We start from the raw sequence: 19,099 nt of genomic DNA on the forward strand, positions 1-19,099 counted from the left end.
CAACAACTGTGATTGGTCCGCTTGGTAGCATCACATTTCCTCCTACGCACTTCTGGTTGCTTTTCTCTGCCATGTCTGTACACTGATGCGAAATAAATGGTTGAAGATGATGAACCAAATTGTCAAATCTACCTGCTAACATCCGAAAATATTTGAAATGTCGTCCATGTCTCTCACAAAGAAATTCAACGCAGTGGCATAGAAACCCCACCGCCAACTAGCGTGTTGGTGGTGAATTGCAGAGCGATGCTGACACAACTACGCATGCTCGCTATGGTGCAGGGCTATGCAAAAGTATAAATCACGCTACGGCGTAGCCCATACGCACAAGTATAAATCAGCCTTAAGTGTTGCTGCACATTGTTCAGTAGAACAACACAGAATGCAACAAGCAACAAAGCCACAACAGTAAAAAATGAGCCCTGTTCCTCCTTCCCAGACTTGCATATATTTGCTCCTTTAGCTCCAGGACATGCCTCCAGGAAATACGGATTCAGCCTGCAGACATTGGGCTTTGATTTCCCAGGCAGACTCATGGAGAATCACAGGCTCGGCTCTCACCAATGGGCCTTGACTTCCGGACTTGTTATTCGTCCACGGGCCTGGTCCTAGGACATGCTAAACACCAGACCTCAAAATCCAAAATTGCAGATGGCAGGGACCCAAACACTAGACCTTGAACTTCAGTCTCACCTTTTTACAAACCCAGGGTTCCTCCTGCCTGCATGGAGCTCCAACTCTGGAACCTGCTGACGACACACTGATCCGGGGCTGCTAGGCATCCACTACCTGACCACAGACGTCCAATATCTGTGTTGCTGGCCTTCGAATGCAAATCAGAGACTTGGACTCTGCCTGACCTCTAATTCCCCCATATCCTTAAAACCCTAACCTTATCACTACTCCCCTCTAGTCCCCAAAACTATCCTTACAAAGCTAAAAAAAAATTAAAAATTAAAGCAGTTATCAAACAACTAAATCTGAGCTGTGACTCAACCTTTAAGGTTTAAGTAGTACAAAGACTTTAACAAGTTGTTTGATAAGGCCTGGTTTGGTAGGGTGGACAGGAGGTTAGCGTACATGGGATCCAGGATATAGAGCAAATTAGATTGGTATTAAGAGGCAGCATTTGGTGGGGGGGTGGTGCTTTTCAGATTAGAGACTTTAACCAGTGATGTGCCATGGGGATCAGTACTGAATCCTTTATTGTTTTTTGGAGTGAAAGTAGGTGGTGCGATTAGAAACTTTTCAGATGACACCAGAATTGGTTGCAAAGTGACAGTGAAGGTTATTTCAGGGTGCAACAGGATCTAAATGAATTGAGAAAGTGGCTCAAGGAATGACAGATGGAATTTAACTCAGACTCGTCCAAAGTAGTGCATTTGGGAAGTTAAACTAGACTATGACTGACAGGATTCCTGGGGAGTGTTATTGAGCTGTGCATCCTAAGTAGTGCAATCTCTCAAATTGAGTATGATGTTCTCCTATACGGGGTTATTCCCTTAAAGGAGAATGCCACTGCATGACTTCGTTTAGCATGGGGAGGTTGATGCTCAGGCAGCCACCACACAGTCCTTGACGGATCAGGGTCAGGGTCCAGTGGCATGGAGTGCAAGACTACTGAGGACCCTTCACTGCTGCAGCTTTTCTTCGCTCCCATCGTGATGTGTTACTATCTTTCGCCACCTCCACTGCTGAGGTCTTGGTTGAATTTCTCTTTGTCTGGTTCCTCCCCCTTGACCCTCCTGGAGCTAAGCTCCAAACAGCATTGCCCTTGGGGTCTCAGCAACTCACAAGCCTCTCCACTATGACAAGGTGACGATCCTCGGAGTGGGCAAATACATTGTTCCTTGAAAGTGGTGACTTGGGTAAAGGGTATGGTGAAGAAAGACTCTGGTATTCTTTCTTCAGTGGCTGAGGCATTGAGTATGGGAATTGAGATGTCAGTTGACAGCTGTACAAATCACCTGGCCCATTGTCTGCAATTCAGGTTACCACACTACAGGAAGGATGTGATTAAGCTCGAGAGGAAGCACAACAGATCACAGGAGATTCATGGGCCTGCACTGGAGGGTTTGAGTTGCAAGGAAAGATTGGATTGTATAGGCTGAGACTGTTTTCCCTGGAGCATTAGAGGCTGAGGGTTAACTTTATATAAGTTTATAGAATTATGAGGGGCATAGGTATGGTAGTCTTTATCCCAGAATGGGGAAGTCGAGTATAAGAGGGTTTAGATTTAAGGTGAGAGAAGAAAGATTTAAAAGGAATCTGAGGGATAATTTTTCTTTGACACAGATGTGGTGTTTATGTGGAAAGAACTGGTGGAAGAAGTGGTAGAGACAGGTGCAATTACAATGTTTAAAAGCCAGTGGGACAGAAACATGGATAGGAATGAGGGATATAGGCCAAATGCAAGCAAATGGGATCAGCAGAGATAGATATTTTGGTTGGCATGGACTAGATGGGCTGAAGAGCCTGTTTTCATTGATTTGTAACTCCAGGAATCTATGATGTCAGGGTCTGGGAACAGCTTTGCAGCCAGAAGCTGGTGCTGGTTGGTATGGTACCAATTAAAGTGGCCTTAAAACAGAGATTCCTAACTTGGGGTCCACAGACCCCTTGATTAATGGTAAGGGTCCATGGCATAAAAAAGGTCGAGAATCCCTGCCTTAAAGTATGCTTCCTTAAGCTCTGTCTGTGGAAGAAACTTACAGAATCCATTGCTGATGTTTTTTTAATTTTGCAGAGGAAATCAAACGTCAGATAACAATCCCATCGGTGTTCATAGGGTCCCATGCCTCTCAGTACCTGAGGTCTTTATTCACTTACGACAAGGGGTAAGTGCATAATGTGTTTGTTTAACAATAAACTTCACACACCGAGTAAATCCAAATCAATTTATTATAAGTACATGTATATCACCATAAACAGCTCTTGAGATTAATTTTCTTGTGGCATTCACAGTAAATAAAAAAGTAATAATAATAATGATAAATAAGCAATAAATAACAAGAACATGGGATGAAGAGTCCTTGAAAGTGAGTTCATAGAGAAAATAAGAAGTCGGACATTTGATGCACCCTTCAAATTTGAGCAAATCTGGCGACTTTTTATCCAATATTATCATTTAATTTGATTTATTACTCTTTCAAATTTTGTTTTGAAGTTTTAGATTGGATCAGAAAGTCTTTCTTTTTTTTGGTCGTATCCTCAAATGGACTGCCTGGTCCCTTTTTTTTCCTTTTTTTGTTTTTTTCCCTCTTTATTTTAAACTCAATGTTTTTTCTTCTGTCTTTATAAACTGATAAGAGGAGAATTGCTATTTTCCTTTTTATTATATATTTTATATTAGTTTAACAATATCTATGATTTTGATAATGTTTGTCTTAATCTCCATTTATATTGTTACTGTTAGATATATTTGAGATAATTCTCCTCTTGGTTGTGTTTATGCTCCTTTTAAATCAATAAAAAGATTAATAAAGAAAGAAAAGTGAGTTCATAGATTGTGGGAACAGTTCAGTGTTGGGGTGAGTGAAGTTATCCCCTCAGGGGTTCAAGAGCCTGTTGTCTGAGGATGGCTGTACTGGAACCTTGTGGTATGGGTCTTGAGACTTCCGTACTTCCTTTGTGATGGCAGCAGTGAGAAGCCAGTCTTCCTGCGACAGCACTCCATGTACATGTGCTCAGTTTTGGGGAGGGCTTTACCCAAGATGAACTGGGCTGTATCCACTATTTTCTGTAAGCTTTTCTGTTCATGGGCACTGGTGTTTCCATACCAGGCCACAGATTCTTTTTAAATCTTTCTTCTCGCCTTCAATCTATGCCGTCTAATATTCAACTCCCCTACCCTGGGATAAAGACTATCTATAGTGTGGCCCAAAACATTGTTTGTTCACTCTTTTCCATAGACGTAACCTGGCCTGCTGAGTTGCTCCAGCATTTTGTGTGTGTTGCTTGGATTTCCAGCATCTGCAGATTTCCCTTTGTTCGTGACTGAACCAGGTTGCACAACCAAGTTTCAGGAATTGCGTACAGGAACATCTGTGCTGAGTACTCCCAAGTCCAAATGGGAAACACCCAAAAAGGTAGTGGAGAAGGACAGAGCGAAGATCCTGTGGGACTTCTAGATACAGACTGACGAGTAGGTACTGGCCAACCAACTAGACATAGTCATTATGGACACGGAACAGAAGAACGCAAAAGTAATAGATGTGGCGGTTTCAAGTGACAGTAACATCAGGAAGAAAGAATATGAGAAGCTGGAGAAATAGCAGGGCTTGAAAGAGCAGATAGAGAGGATGTGGAAGGTTAAAGCCAGAGTAATCCCAGTGGTGATAGAAACGCTTAGAGCTGTAACACCTGGACAAGGAGAGTGACTCCAACAAATCTTGGGAGCAACATCTGAGATCTCAGTCCAGATGAGTGCACTACGAGGAACAGCAAGGATACAGTAGAGGACCTGAAATTGAGGGAAAAATACACATACACACCACCCATAAAGGGTGAGAAAATATGTAATATATATAATAGTTAAATAAGTAGTGCAAAAATGTATATAAAACAGTAGTGAGGTAATGTTCATGGGTTCAATGTCCATCCAGAAATCGAATGGCAGAGGGGAAGCTGTTCCTGAATCATTGGGTGTCTTCAGGCTCCTGTATGTCCTTCCTGATGGTGGCGATGAGAAGAGGCATGACCTGGGTGATGGGGGTTCTTAATGATGGATGCCGCCATTTTGAGGCATTGTCCTTGAAGATGTCTTCGATGTGATCTTGGTTTTGATATGCCTAATATTCTGACTACTTACCCCATCTTGTAGACTTCTGTTAGGTCACCCCTCAGCCTCCTTCATTACAGGGAAAATTACCTCGGCCCGTCCAATTCCTCCAAACCAGTCACCACCTTGACGAATCTCCTCAGCACACTCTTTCTAGCACAACCACATTCTTGTAATGATTGGGTGACAAGTTCTGCAGATAAAACTCTGAAGCCACAGTAGCATCACGGTTAACGCTGCGCTATTACTGCTCAGGGTGCCAGAGGTCAGAGTTCAATTCTGGCGGTGTCTCTTAAGGAGTCTGTATGTCCTCCTCTGGAATACGTGGGTTTCCTCTCGGTGCTCTGGTTTCCTCCCACATGCAAAGACGTGCCAGTGAATAGGTTAATTGATCATTCTGAATTGTCCTATGATAAGGCTAGGGTTAATTTGGGGTTGCTGGGTGCAGTGTGGTTCAAAGGACCAGAAGGGCCTATTCCATACAGCATCTCAATTGATAGATAGACAGATAGACAGACAGATGCCTAACCAGTGTTGTATAAAGTTGCTATATCGCAGCTCTTATATTGAAGTTCAAGTTTATTGTCACTCAACCATACACATACACAGCTGAACAAAACAGCATTGCTCTGGAACCAGTGCATGCAACATATAAAATAATATTTAAACAATAATAATAACAGCTATTAAAAAATTCTGTAGATGTACAGATTGGCATAAAGTGCATATTCAACATACAGTTAAATATACAAAGGTATAATGCTACTGGCGCTGTGATAAATAGTGGTAGCAGGGGGCTCAGAAGTCTCACCAGCCTGGGGGAAGAAGCTGTTACCCAGCCAAACAGTCCTTGTTCTTATACTGTGGTACCTTCTGCCTGACAGTAGGAGATCAAAGAGGTTGTGAGATGGATGTGGGGGGAGAGAGGCCTCAGTGATTCCCTCAGCAGTCTTCACAATCCATTGTAGGCTTTTGTGGTCAGATAGCTTGTTATTCCTATACCAGATGGTGATACAGCTGGTCATGACATGCGTTGATGCTCAAGTAGAATGTGTTTAGAATGGGGCTGGAGAGCTTTGCTTTCCTCAATTTCTTTGGAGCGAAGGCGTTGCTGTGCTTTCTAGACTGGAAAGGTGGTGTTGAGGCATCAAGTGAGATCATCTGTGATGTGAACTCTAAGAAACTTGTTGCTTCTGCCTCATTCCACACAGGAGTGGTCAGCCTGCACCTTCCTGACATCCACAATCATCTCTTCAGTCTTGTCCATATTGTTGTGTTTGCACCCATCCATAAGCTGTTCTACTTCCTCTCTGTACGCCAACTAGTCGTTGTTGTTGATGAGGCCAACCACTATTGGTCAGCAGCAAACTTAATAAGACCATAGATATAGGAGGAGAATTAAGCCATTTGACCCATGGAGTCTATTCCGCCATTTCATCATGTCTGATGCAATTTTCCTCTCAGCCCCAATCTACTGCCTCCACACTCCCCCCCGTATCCCTTCATGCTGTGACCAATCTAGAATCTATCAATCTCTGCCTTAAATATACATAATGATTTGGCCTCCACAGCTGCCTGTGGCAATGAATTCCACAAATTCACCACTCTCTGGCTAAAGAAATACCTCCCATCTTCGTTCTAAAGGGACACCCCTCTATTCTGAGGCTGTGTCCCCTGGTTTTAGACTCTTCCACCATAAGAGATATCCTCTCCACATCCACTCTATCAACACCTTTCACCATTCGATAAGTTCGATGAGCTCACCCCTAATTCTTCTACGTTCTAGTAAATATAGGCCCAGAGCCATCAAACGCTCTTCATATGACAAGCCATTCAATCCTTGAATCATTTTGGTGAACCTCCTTTGAACCGTCTCCAGTTTCAGCACATCCTTTCTAAGATAAGGGTCCCAAAACTGCTCACAATACTCCAAGTGAGGCCTCACCAGTGCTTTATAAAGCCTCAACATTACATCCTTCTAGTTCTCTTGAAATGAATGCTAACATCGCATTTGCCTTCCTCACCACAGACTCAACCTGAAAATTAACATTTAGAGAATCCTGTACAAAGTCTCGCAAGTCCCTTTGCGCCTCTGATTTTTGTATTTTCTCTCCATTAGAAAATAGTCACCTTTTCATTTCTTCTACCAAAGTGCCTATCCATACACTTCCCAACACTGTATTCCATCTGCCACTCCTTTGTCCATTCTCCTAAACTGTCTGGGTCTGTCTAGCCTCGCTACTTCCTCAAAATTACCTGCCCCTCCGCCTATCTTTGTATTGTCTACAAACTTTGCAACAAAGCCATCAATTCCATCATCCAAATCATTGGCATATAATGTAAAAAGCATTGGTTTCAACACAGGCCCCTGTGGAACACAACTAGTTACTGCAGCCAATCAGAAAAGGCTCCCTTTATTCCCTGGCCTGCTGAGTTCCTCCAGCATTTTGTGTGTGTTGCTTGGATTTGCAACATCTGGAGATTTTCTCTTGTCTCTCCTTTGTCTCAAACCACATTGTGTTCCAGTCTCTAATAGTAGCTTGCCATATTCATCATTCTTCACCCCATCCCTCTGCGGTGTCACTTTCATGGAGCTGTGGATTTTGACCCCAAGGCCTCTCTAGCATCAATAAAATGAATATTATCTGCCTACCAATGGTCTATCAAACTTCCCATCAGCTTTATATCCAGGTGTGGGCTTGGGTAAGCTCTGGTGCAATCCACACTACCACCAATTTCCATGCCGTCCATATCGTTGCTCTTTTTTTTTCCTACATCTGTACCAGGTTGTTAATTTATATCACCAACAGCAAAGGCCTCAGAACTGAAGTCCTCGATGTCACCACTAGTCACAGACTTCCAATCAGAAGAAAATCCTTTCTCCACTATGTATGCTTCTTAAAATACCTTCAGTGATCCAGTCTCTATAACCCTCTGGGGAAGAAATTTATAGAGATTCACCAAAATTCTAAGCTCAGAGTGAAATTTATTGTCCGAGTACATACATGTCACCACATACAACCCTGAAATTCTTTTTTGACACCCTCTGCAAAAAGAAATTCTTAAATCCCTCAGTCTCCAATGACTGGCTGCTTATTTTGCATCTATGTTCCCTCATTGAAAATTTCAACACATGTGAAAACATCTCAGCATATGCCTTATCTTGACTCCTTGGGATCTTAATTGGTTTCAATAAGATCGTCCCAGGTTATGACAGATTCTTATCAGTTCAGGATATTGCTGATTGAAGTTATCCATGCAGTTCAGGATCTTGATGGTTGTAGAGTAGTAGCTGTTCCTAAGTGAGGTGGTGTGGGACCTAGGGCTCCTGAACCTCTTTCCCGATAGTGGTAGAGAGAACAGGGCATAGACTGGATGATGGGGGCCCCTGATGTTGGATGTTTCTTTCTTGTAGCGGCGCTCCATGTACATGTACTCTATGGTGGGGTGGGATTTTCCTTTCTGCGCTGTATTCACCACCTTTCTAGAGCTTTTTCCATTCCTGGACAAGTTTCCATGGCTCCCATGTGTCTTAATCTTCAATGAGGAACCTTGTCAAAAGCTTTGTCATGCCCTCATCAATTATCCTGTCAAAATACACAATCAAGTTTGAGAGACATGACTTCCCCTCCTCAAAGCCATGCTGACAATTCCTGTTAAGTCTATGCTTTCCCAGATCTGAGTAGTTCCTATCTTTAAGAACATTTTCCAATGATTTCTCTACAACTGCTGTAAGGCTCAGCTGCTTATAATTTTGTGACACACATCAAAGTTGCTGGTGAATGCAGCAGGCCAGGCAGCATCTCTAGGAAGAGGTACAGTCGACGTTTCAGGCCGAGCCCCTTCATCTCGGCCCGAAACGTCGACTGTACCTCTTCCTAGAGATGCTGCCTGGCCTGCTGCGTTCACCAGCAACTTTGATGTGTGTTGCTTGAATTTCCAGCATCTGCAGAATTCCTGGTGTTTGCATTTATAATTTTGTGGTTTGTTTCTATTGCCCTTCTGTCTATTCTCCAGTCCTCTGGGACCTCACCTGTAAAGAGGATACAAAGATCTCTACCAAAGCCCCAACGATCTCCTGTGTTGTTTCTCTCAATAGCTTGGGATAGATCCTGTCAGGCCCTTGTGTCCATACTAACTTCAAAGTTCAAATTAAATATGTTCTCAAATAACATATGTGTTACCGTATACGATCTTGAGATTGAGGTTCATGTAGGTGTTCATAGTAGAACAAAGTAATATATAAAATTTTACACTTTAATTAGAGTCATAGAACACTACAGCAAACAAAGAAACATTTTAGATTAGATTAGATTCAGCTTTATTGTCATTGTGCCGAGTACAGATACAAAGTCAATGAAATACAGTTAGCATCTAACCAGAAATGCAAAGAATAGTATTATTTACAAAATAACTGCAAATAAAAAGTAAGTGCTACGGCACACAAATATAAAAGTACTGAGACAGTACAATATGGGTGCAATACTGCTTAGCGCTGTGATGTGAGGTTCAGCAGGGTCACAGCCTCAGGGAAGAAGCTCTTCCTGTGCCTGCTGGTGTGGGAGCGGAGGCTCCTGTAGCACCTACTAGATGGGAGGAGAGTAAAAAGTCCATTGTTAGGGTGAGATGCATCCTTGATAATGCTTTTCGCTCTGCCCAGACAGCATTTATGGCAGATGTTCTCAATGGTGGGCAATTGGGTGCCGATAATCCGCTAGGCAGTTTTCAGAACATGCTGGAGTGCCTTGCGGTCCGATACGGGACAATTGCCATACCACACTGAGATGTGGTTGGTGAGTATGCTCTCAGTGGTACAGCGGTAAAAGTCCATCAGTACCCTGGGACAGAGGTGAGCTTTCTTGATGCTCCGCAGGAAATAAAGGTGCTGTTGCGCCTTTTTGATCAGGATGGAGGAGTTCAGGGACCAGCTGAGATCCTCGGAAATGTGGACACCAAGGAATTTGAAGCTTGATACATGCTCCATTACAGCTCCTTTGATGTAGATGGGGATGTGAGTGTGGCACCTAGCATGCCTGAAGTCCACAATGATCTCCTTGGTCTTCTGGGTGGTAAGGGCCAGGTTGTTGTTGGCACACCACGCGGCCAGGTACTGGACCTTGTCCCTGTAGGCTGTCTCGTCATCCCCTCTGATCAGACCAACCTCCGTGGTGTCATCTGCGAACTTGATTATGTACAGGAACGCAGTCATAGGTGAAAAGGGAGTACAGAAGAGGGCTCAGCACACAGCCTTGAGGCACGCCGGTGTTCAGGGTGAGAGTGAAGGAGGAGAGGTTGTCTAACTTGACTGATTGGGGTCTGTTAGTCAGAAAGTCCCAGGTCCTTTTGCAGAAGAATGAGCTGATACCAAGCTGGTGAAGATTGGCGATTAGCTTGGAGGGGATCATAGTATTGAATGCTGAACTAAAGTCAATGAACAGCATTCTGATGTAAGAGTTAGGGCTGTCCAGTTGGGTCAGGACAGAGTGAAGTGCCGTGGAGATGGCATCCTCTGTTGACTTGTTGGTGCGATAGGCAAATTGATGAGGGTCCAGGGTAGAGGGCAGACAGGATTTCAGATGTGATAGAACCAGTCTCTCAAAGCACTTTGCAATGATGGGGATGAGTGCAACTGGGCAGAAGTCATTCAGGCCCGTGGCAGTGGAGTGCTTCGGTGCTGGCACGATGGTGGTGATCTTGAAGCTTGTTGGGACAACTGCCTGGGCCAGGGACAGATTAAAAATGTCCATGAAGACCCCGGCCAATTGCCCTGCACAGACTCTGAGCACACGGCCAGGTATTCCATCTGGACCAGCTGCCTTCCGTACATTCACCCTTTTGGACCAACTAGAGATTATATTACAGCTTTATAAAATCCTGGTTAGAACACATCTGCAGTATTGCATACAGTTCTGGTCACCCCACTATAGGAAGGATATTGAGGCTTTGGAGAGGGTGCAGAAGAGGATGCTGTCTGATTTAAAGGGCATGTGCTATGACGAGAGGCTAGTTAAACTTGGGTTGTTTCCTCTGGCACATCGGAGGCTGAGGGGAAGTCTAATAGATGTTTACATGATTATGACAGGCATAGATAAAGTGGACAGACAGTATCTGTTCCCCCAGGTTGAACTGCCTAATACCAGAGGGCATGCATTGAAGGTTCAAGGGGGATGTGAGAATAAATTTTTTTAAAAACTTAGACAGTGGTGGATACCTGGTATGATGGTAGAGGCGAATACATGACAGGCTTTTAAGAGATGCGAGGTAGGCACATGGATGTAAAGAAGATGGAGGGATATGGACATTGTGTAGGTAGGAGGGATTGGTGTTTTTTATTTGCTTTTTAGCACACCATTGTTTTTAAACTATTGAATTTAACACTTGCCATCAATAGATATTTTACCAGCTAATCTGTGGTTAAGTGCTTTTTGTTTGCCTCTGTTCTTGAAGAGCCACTATTTTCCAATTTGCTGATACCTTTGTGGAGCTCAGTCAGTTTTGGAAGCCTTCACCCAATGAGAGCACTATCTCTGCAAAATCTTCCTTGGGTGTAAAATAGTCTCCCAGTGCTGCTAGAAATTCCAAGATTGAGACCCTCCAATGCTGATGACATAGGCCTATACTTCCAGGTCAGAATGGTGAGCAGCTTGGAAGAGCCCTGACACATGTTGAAGTTCCCCTGGCCTGGGAGTTGTTGTCAGGTGTAATAATCTTCTTTTCTCTGGGAACATGCACATTATGCCATTATATCCTTCAAAAACCACGGTCTCCCCCTAGCCAGGCAGAGGCTTCAGAACTCTGTTGTAGGACATGGAAGCTTGTTCCAAGTCAAACACACAACGTCAGGAAGGGTTGAGATTCTGAATTGGGTTTAATATCACTGGCATATCTCATGAAATTTGTTAACAAGAAATGTATGATAAATATAGAAAAAATCTGAATTCAGTAAGTATATGTATGTATATTAAACAGTTAAAATAAGTTGGCAAAAACAAAATAATAAAAAAATAGTGAGGTGATGTTCATGGGTTCAATGTCTATTTGGATGGCAGAAGAGTAGAAGCTGTCCTGAATTATTGAGTGTGCACTTTCAGGCTTCTGCACCTCCTTCCTGCTGGTACCATGAGAAGAAGGCATGTCCTGGGTGGTGGGGTGCTAACAGAACAAAGAGTGGGAAGGAAGAGATGATCTGTCTGTAGGAGTTCAGAAGAGACATCAGAGTCATGCCTGTCCCCTGCTTTTGTGAGGCAGCAGATTCCTTTGGCTCCCTTAGGTGCATTAGTCTGATTGCATTGCCGAAATCACTTACAAACAAGAAAGTCTACAGATGCTGGAAATCCAAGCAACACACACAAAATGTTGGAGGAACTCAGCAGGCCAGGCAACATCTATTGAAAGGAGTACAGTCGACATTTTGGGTCAAGACCCTTCCTCAGCACTGGAAGGGTCTCAGCCTAGAATGTTGACTGTACTCTGGCATTTTTTGTGCATTGCAGAAATCGTTTACGCTACTTTACTGTTATGGTATTTTATATTGTGGCTCCATTTGTCCCTGTCATGGTGTGGTGTGTTTTCCTCAGAGCTGCCTGCATCAGTCTCTCCACCTCCAAATATTCCTCCTTGTGTTTGTTCACAGTGCGTACGTTCTATTGATGCCGGACTTCAGCTTCCCGCTGGGATATTACCTCATTCCATTTACTGGTGTGGTTGGAATTGTGATTGTCGTCATGATCGCTGTCATGGTAAGTGCATATTGCAGGTCATGTCACTGTTAGAGTTCTGCATATCAAAAGTATTTCAGCATCATTGTCTTCCAATTTTCACCCTGTTGGTTGAAATATTGTGAACCCAAATAATCAGATATTGCCTGACTTGCTGAGTTCCTCTAGCATTTTGTGGATGTTGCTAACTAGGGTCCAGAATGACTCTGGAAGCAAAGGGAACGAGCAGCCATAACTTGTGAATACTGGAGTCTGTGGAGTGGAAGATTCAATGCTCAAATTAAACTTATTATCAGAGTCACCATGTACAGCGCTGAGATTCATTTTCTTTCGGGCATACTGAATAAATCCATGATACTATAGTAACCAAAACAGAATCAGTGTAAGTCCACACCAACCTGGGTGTTTAACCAGTATACAAAACACAAGTTATGTAAATGCAAAAAGAAAGAAAGAAAGAAAAAGTAAATAAATGAGAATTAAATATTGAGAACATAAGATGAAGAGTCCATTGATTGTGGGAATAGTTCAGTGATTGTTAGGGTTGCCAACTGTCCCATATTAGCTGGGACATCCTGTATATTGTGCTAAATTAGTTTGTCCCATACGGGACCACCCTTGTCCTGCATTTCCCCCGCTAAGGTAGAGCGTTCCTATGAAACCTTTCGTGCCGAAATGGCGTAAAGCGAAGAAACAATTACCATTAATTTATATGGGAAAAAATTTTGAGCGTTCTCAGACCCAAAAAATAACCTATCGGATCATACCAAATAACACATAAAACCTAAAATAGCACTAATATATAGTAAAAGCAGGAATGAATAGATAAATACACAGCCTATATAAAGTAGAAATAATGTATGTACAGTGTAGTTTCACTGAACAGAATCGCCAGAAACGATTTGTAGAAAAAAATCAGTACGTATACAGATGCGCACGTCATGCATGTGCACATCATGCATGCGCACACAGGTGCCCACGCAAGGATTCATGGTCATGGTAGTCTTTTTCGGTGTAAACACAAGTGTCCCGTATTTGACTGCTACTCTTGTCCCTTATTTGGGAGTGAGAAAGTTCGCAACCCTAGTGATTGTGCAAGTGAAGTTATTCTGTTTGGTTTACGAACTTGATGGTTGAGGGGTAATTGTTTCTGAACCTGTTGGTATGAGTCCTGATGCTCCTGTACTACCTCCCTGATGGTGGCAGCGACAAGAGAGCTTGGCCTGGATGATGATGATGTTAAAAATCTGAACATTACAGTTAAAAATCTCTTCATTCTGATCATCCATCAATCTACCCTCCTTCATGACCTCTGACCCTTTTCTGAGCCCATGTTGCCTCCCTCCCCTCCCCTCCCCTCCCCTCCCCTCAGGCGGGCATAAATTTCAGTGCTGTATTGAAGGAGATGGAAACTAGTTCCAAGTCACAGATCAGAGTTCACTGGTTGGATACAACAGTCAGGTCCTCCCCGTGCCCATTTTAGTATATACAGTATGTTCTAAGAATTGAATCATTGGTCTGGCCTGTGCAAAACCAAACCTTGCCCCCTGTTTTAAGCTTTGAAACAATTCAGCAAAGGATAATAAGCAAGAGTAAAGTTATAGTGGTTACTTTAAAACAAACCAAAACCACTGAGACACTGACACAAAGTTCTCAAAGTCAATTTGATCCTTTATTGAGAAACCAGCAAAGACAAACTATCTTGTAATGATAAAACGAATGAAACTAAAATAGCAAAATAATGAAATAAACAGTGTAGGTGTATAAAAACATTGTTTAAACAAAGTATAATTAGAAGTATTTAAATGATAAAGAAAGCAAAGTAACTAAGTGAAAGCAATCAATGTAAAAATATCATTCCTGGCTGCCTCAAACTCTAACCAGACTGAAAACTGAACACAAGGCAGCATGAATACGTAACTATTCTCTTCACTTCTACCACTCCCCAACCCATGTAACAAATTACCCATAATAAGCGTGCAACACAAAATACAATACAGACAGAAAATAGATACATGGCTCCTCCAAAAGTGGCATTTAAAGCAAGTGCATAACTAATGGAGAAAGTAAAAGGTTTAAAAAGGATAGAAACAGAGACAAAAACAAGTAACTCAGAGTAACACGCACAAAATACTGGAGGAACTCGGCAGGTGAGATGGCATATATGAAGGAGAATAAACAACCGACATTGTGGACCGAACAACCTGTTCCTCTGCTGTACTGTTCTATGATCTATGTCCTGATAAAGAATCTTGGCCTGAAATAGGACATAGAAAACCTACAGCACATTGAAGCCCCTTCGGCCCACAAAGCTGTGCCGAACATGTCCTTACCTGAGAAATTACCTGGGGTTGCCCATAGCCCTCTATTTTTCTGAACTTCATATACCTGTCCAGGAGTCTCTTAAAAGACCCTATTTTCACCACTGTCACTGGCAGCCATTCCATGCACTCACCACTCAAAAACTTACCCCTGACATCTCCTCTGTACCTGTTTCTAAGCACCTTAAAACTGTCCCCTCTCGTGCTAGCCAGTTGAGCCCTGGAGCCTCTGACTATCCACACGATCAGTGCCTCCCATCATCTTATACACCTCTATCAGGTCAGCTCTCATCCTCCGTCACTCCAAGAAAAAAAGGCACTCAACCTATTCTGATAAGGCATGCTCCCCAATCAAAATGTCGACTGTTTATTCCCCTCCAGAGATGCCACCACTCCTGCTGAGTTCCTTCAGCATTTTGTGTGTGTTGCTCCAGATTTCCAGCATCTGCAGACTCTCTTGTGTTTGAGTGAACAGGAGTGCAGAGATCTTCAAAGTTCAAAGTAAACGGGATTATCAAACATGAGACTATCTGGCCTGATACAACAGTGGCCTCGGCCCAAAATGTCAACTGTTTATTCTTTTCCGTAGATGCTGCCTGACCTGCTGAGTTCCTCCAGCATTTTGTGTGTGTTGCTTTATTATCAAAGTACATATATGTCACATTACAACCCTGGGATTCATTTTCCTGCAGGCATACTCAGCAGATGTGTAGAATAGTAGCTATAACAAGATCAATGAAAGATCAACCAGAATGCAAAAGACAACAAACTGTGCAAATGCAACTATAAACAAATAGCAAGAATATGAGATAATGAGATAAAGAATCCTTAAAGTGAGATCATTGGTTATGGGAAACATCTCAAGGTGAGGCAAGTGAGTGTAGTTATCCTCTTTTATTCAAGAGCCTGATGGTTGAGGGGTAATAACTGTTCCTGAACCTGGTGGTATGAATCCTGAGGCTCTTGTACCTTCTACGTGATTGCAGCAGAGAGAAGAGAGTTTGGCCTGGGTGGGCATCCCTGATGATGGATGCTGCTTTCCTACGACTGTGTGTCATGTGCTGTGCTCTGTTTGGGAGGGCTTTACCCAGGATGTGCTGGACCGAATCTACTACCTTTTGTAGGATTTTTCGTTCAAAGGCATTGGTGTTTCCATACCTGGCCATGATGCAGCCAGTTAATACACTCTCTACTGCATATCTGTTGAAGTTTCTATAGATCTTGAAGAATTGTAGGGCTGGCGGGAATTGTAGAAGTAGTGATGCGACCAGAAACAAGAGTAAAATTAATCGGAAGCCATTGAGATTTTTGTGATGATGGGTGTGAGAGAATCAGATGTGAGCACAGGCTGTAGATATTTGATTTGTTACATGCTCAAGGAGATCTGTGTTTTTTTAATGAGAAAGATGTAATGGTCTTTTGGAGGTCACCTGATGTGATTTTCCCGCCGACGTGAGGTCACTTGATGACATGTGCACCATGAGTATATAAGGGTCGACTCAGGTGACGCAGTGGGCTTTTAGTTTGTAGATTTCCAGGTAGAACGTGCTGTATCTCCGTTTCTGTTGCGTGTTTGTTTTTGTGACACAGTTTTATTTTTAAAACAGAGTGTTGCGTTCTGTTGCAAGATACCATATTATAGGACTGGAAATTTTTGCTAGATATGTTGATTTACTCAATTCCAACAGTAGAAGGGAGAGTGAAGAATTTATCGAAGTACAGGATCAAAGTGTCGAGAGGAGTCGGCATCGTTTGGCAGTTTAATAAAGTATCGACCTTATTGAGTCTTCATTGGAGGAGTACAACCTGCATCGAGGATAACTCTTGCCAAAAAGAGTAAACAGTTCATGCAAAGCTGTGCTCTCTCTCTAAAGGAATTTAAGGTCAGTTGATTTAAACTGTTTATTTTCGGCATCGTGAATCCTGTGGACAGAACCAGCAGGAAAGTTGCATCTGTGAAGAAATCCTTCTCCAGAGAAGTCTCTCCCAATTGAACGTGTAAATCTGTTGGACTTTCGAAGTTATGGCTTTAAGAACTATATCTGACTGTATCGCTTTAAGAACTGTTTTCGCATATAACGCTTTAAGAACCAGAGCCGAGTGGCAAGTTGGTGAACGGCTGCATATCTGTTAACTTCCGGTTAAAGTTTTCCTGTTTTTTTCCTTATCGTTTTTACGTGTTTAATAAATGTTTGGTTGTTTTTATATAACCTGTTTCGAGTGATATTCATTGTTGCCGGTTACGTAACAGATTAACCTGGTGTTTATAGAAAGAAGAATTTCAAAGTGACTGAACTGAATGGCATTAAAATACTTGTCTAGAATAACAAAGGCACAATAAGGCTTATTAAGAGATGAATTGATGCAGAGGCAGAGTTGAATGTTGTTAGGGAGGTGCTAGTAGTGATACAAATCTGCCGCTAAAGTTTCAATTAGTCTGTTTCGTTCTCAGACACATGCTAGAGAGGAATGAAGTCAGGAGATTCAGACTGAGACTATGTCCACACTACGCCGGATAATTTTGAAAACGAAGCTTTTTCTCTTCGTTTTGCCCTCCCGTCCACACTGAGCCGGCGTTTTCAGCCCCCGAAAACGGAGATTTTCGAAAACACTCTCCAGAGTGAATAAATCTGAAAATGCTTAATATCTGGCGTAGTGTGTATGGGGTAACCGGAGAGATTTTAAAACGCTGTCATGACAACACCACAACAACAATGCTTTTTTCTGCTTCTGCTTCTGCTTGGTACTGCGCAAGCTGTTATAACGCGCAGTCGGTGTGAACGGCGTGAGAGTTAAATTGTAAAGTGAGTTTTTTTGACTATTTAAAAACGCTGTCATGACGTGCTGGAACAGATGTTCGTTTTCTTGAACGCCACCACCTAACAATTTCAGAACAGTCGGACGAGACTGAAGCCAGTTGACGCATAGCTTACTGAATCAATAAGTATACTCACTTTACCCTGTTTTCTGTCCTTGCTTGTATGAAGGTGGTTTACCTATTTATGCAAGTACTTCTCTGACAATAGATGTGCAATAGACTAATGTAACATTGTATGGGAATACAGGATAACGTTGATGCAGACGTTTTATACATTTAACAAGGTGCTTTATTAATGTAACAGAGTTAGTTTTTCAATGTTCCTCGTCAGCTGGGTCATACTGTCTGTGAACTCCCTGTCGGTTGCCTCCATACACTCCAGTATTTGTTTTTTTTTAAGTTTTAAGTCCTCCTGTGCGAGAGCCAAGAGCAATTCCTTTAAAGTTTCTACTCTGTAACTGGACAAACGTGCACGAAGTATATCGTTTCCTCTTCGCTTGTTTTCTGTGTGTCCTGCGCATGCCCAGTAGGAGGAGATTCGCCCAAATAACCGCCTAATATGGACGGAGATATTTTGAAAAACGCTTAGTGTGGACGCCTGTCGTTTTTACTCGAAACCGGCGTTTTCTCTTCGTTTTGACCCTCCGTCAACATTGAAGTGGCGTTTTCATCCCCCGAAAACGGAGCTTTTCTAAAACATTCTCCAGAGTATAAATATGAAAACGATTGTTGCGCATTGTAATGTGGATGGAGTAAACGGAGATATTTTAAAACGCTGTCATGACAACACCACAACAACAATGCTTTTTCTGCTTCTGCTTGGTACTGCACAAGCACTGCCGAACGGCTGTTATAATGCGCAGTCGGTGTGAATGGCATGAGAGTTAGGCTACGTCCACACTACGCTGGATAATTTTGAAAACGCCGGTTTCGAGTAAAAACGACAGGCGTCCACACTAAGCGTTTTTCAAAATATCTCCGTCCACATTAGATGGATATTCGGACGAATCTCCTCCTACTGGGCATGTGCAGGACACACAGAAAACAAGCGAAGAGGAAACGGTATACTTGGTGCACGTTTGTCCAGTTACAGAGTAGAAAAACTTAAAAGGAATTGCTCTTGGCTCTCGTGCAGGAGGACTTAAAACTAAAAAAAACAAATACTGAAGTGTATGGAGGCAACCAACAGGGAGTTCATGGACAGTATGATCCAGCTGATGACGAACATTAAAAAACTGACTAACTCTGTTGCATTAATAAAGCCCCTTGTTAAATGTATAAAACGTCTGCATCAGTGTTATCTTGTATTTCCATACAATGTTACATTAGTCTATTGCACATCTATTGTCAGAGAAGTACTTGCATAAATAGGTAAACCATCTTCATACAAGCAAGGACAGAAAACAGGGCAAAGTGAGTATACTTATTTATTCAGTAAGCTACGGGTCAAAGTACTTCTGGC

General features: G+C 42.6%; 1 protein-coding gene across 3 annotated transcripts in view; it reads left to right on the forward strand.

The window, feature by feature from the left end:
• Nucleotides 1–19,099, forward strand: part of rnf167 (ring finger protein 167) — a 233,988-nt gene that overhangs the window by 113,874 nt on the left and 101,015 nt on the right. For all 3 annotated transcript variants that reach the window (XM_072258505.1, XM_072258504.1, XM_072258506.1), the window contains exons 7-8: nt 2,747–2,837; nt 12,414–12,519. In XM_072258505.1, the coding sequence (XP_072114606.1) occupies nt 2,747–2,837; nt 12,414–12,519 (197 nt within the window). The remainder of the gene's footprint in view (nt 1–2,746; nt 2,838–12,413; nt 12,520–19,099) is intronic.

Source organism: Mobula birostris, chromosome 5 (assembly GCF_030028105.1).
Source record: "Mobula birostris isolate sMobBir1 chromosome 5, sMobBir1.hap1, whole genome shotgun sequence".
Taxonomy (NCBI): Eukaryota; Metazoa; Chordata; class Chondrichthyes; order Myliobatiformes; family Myliobatidae; genus Mobula; species Mobula birostris.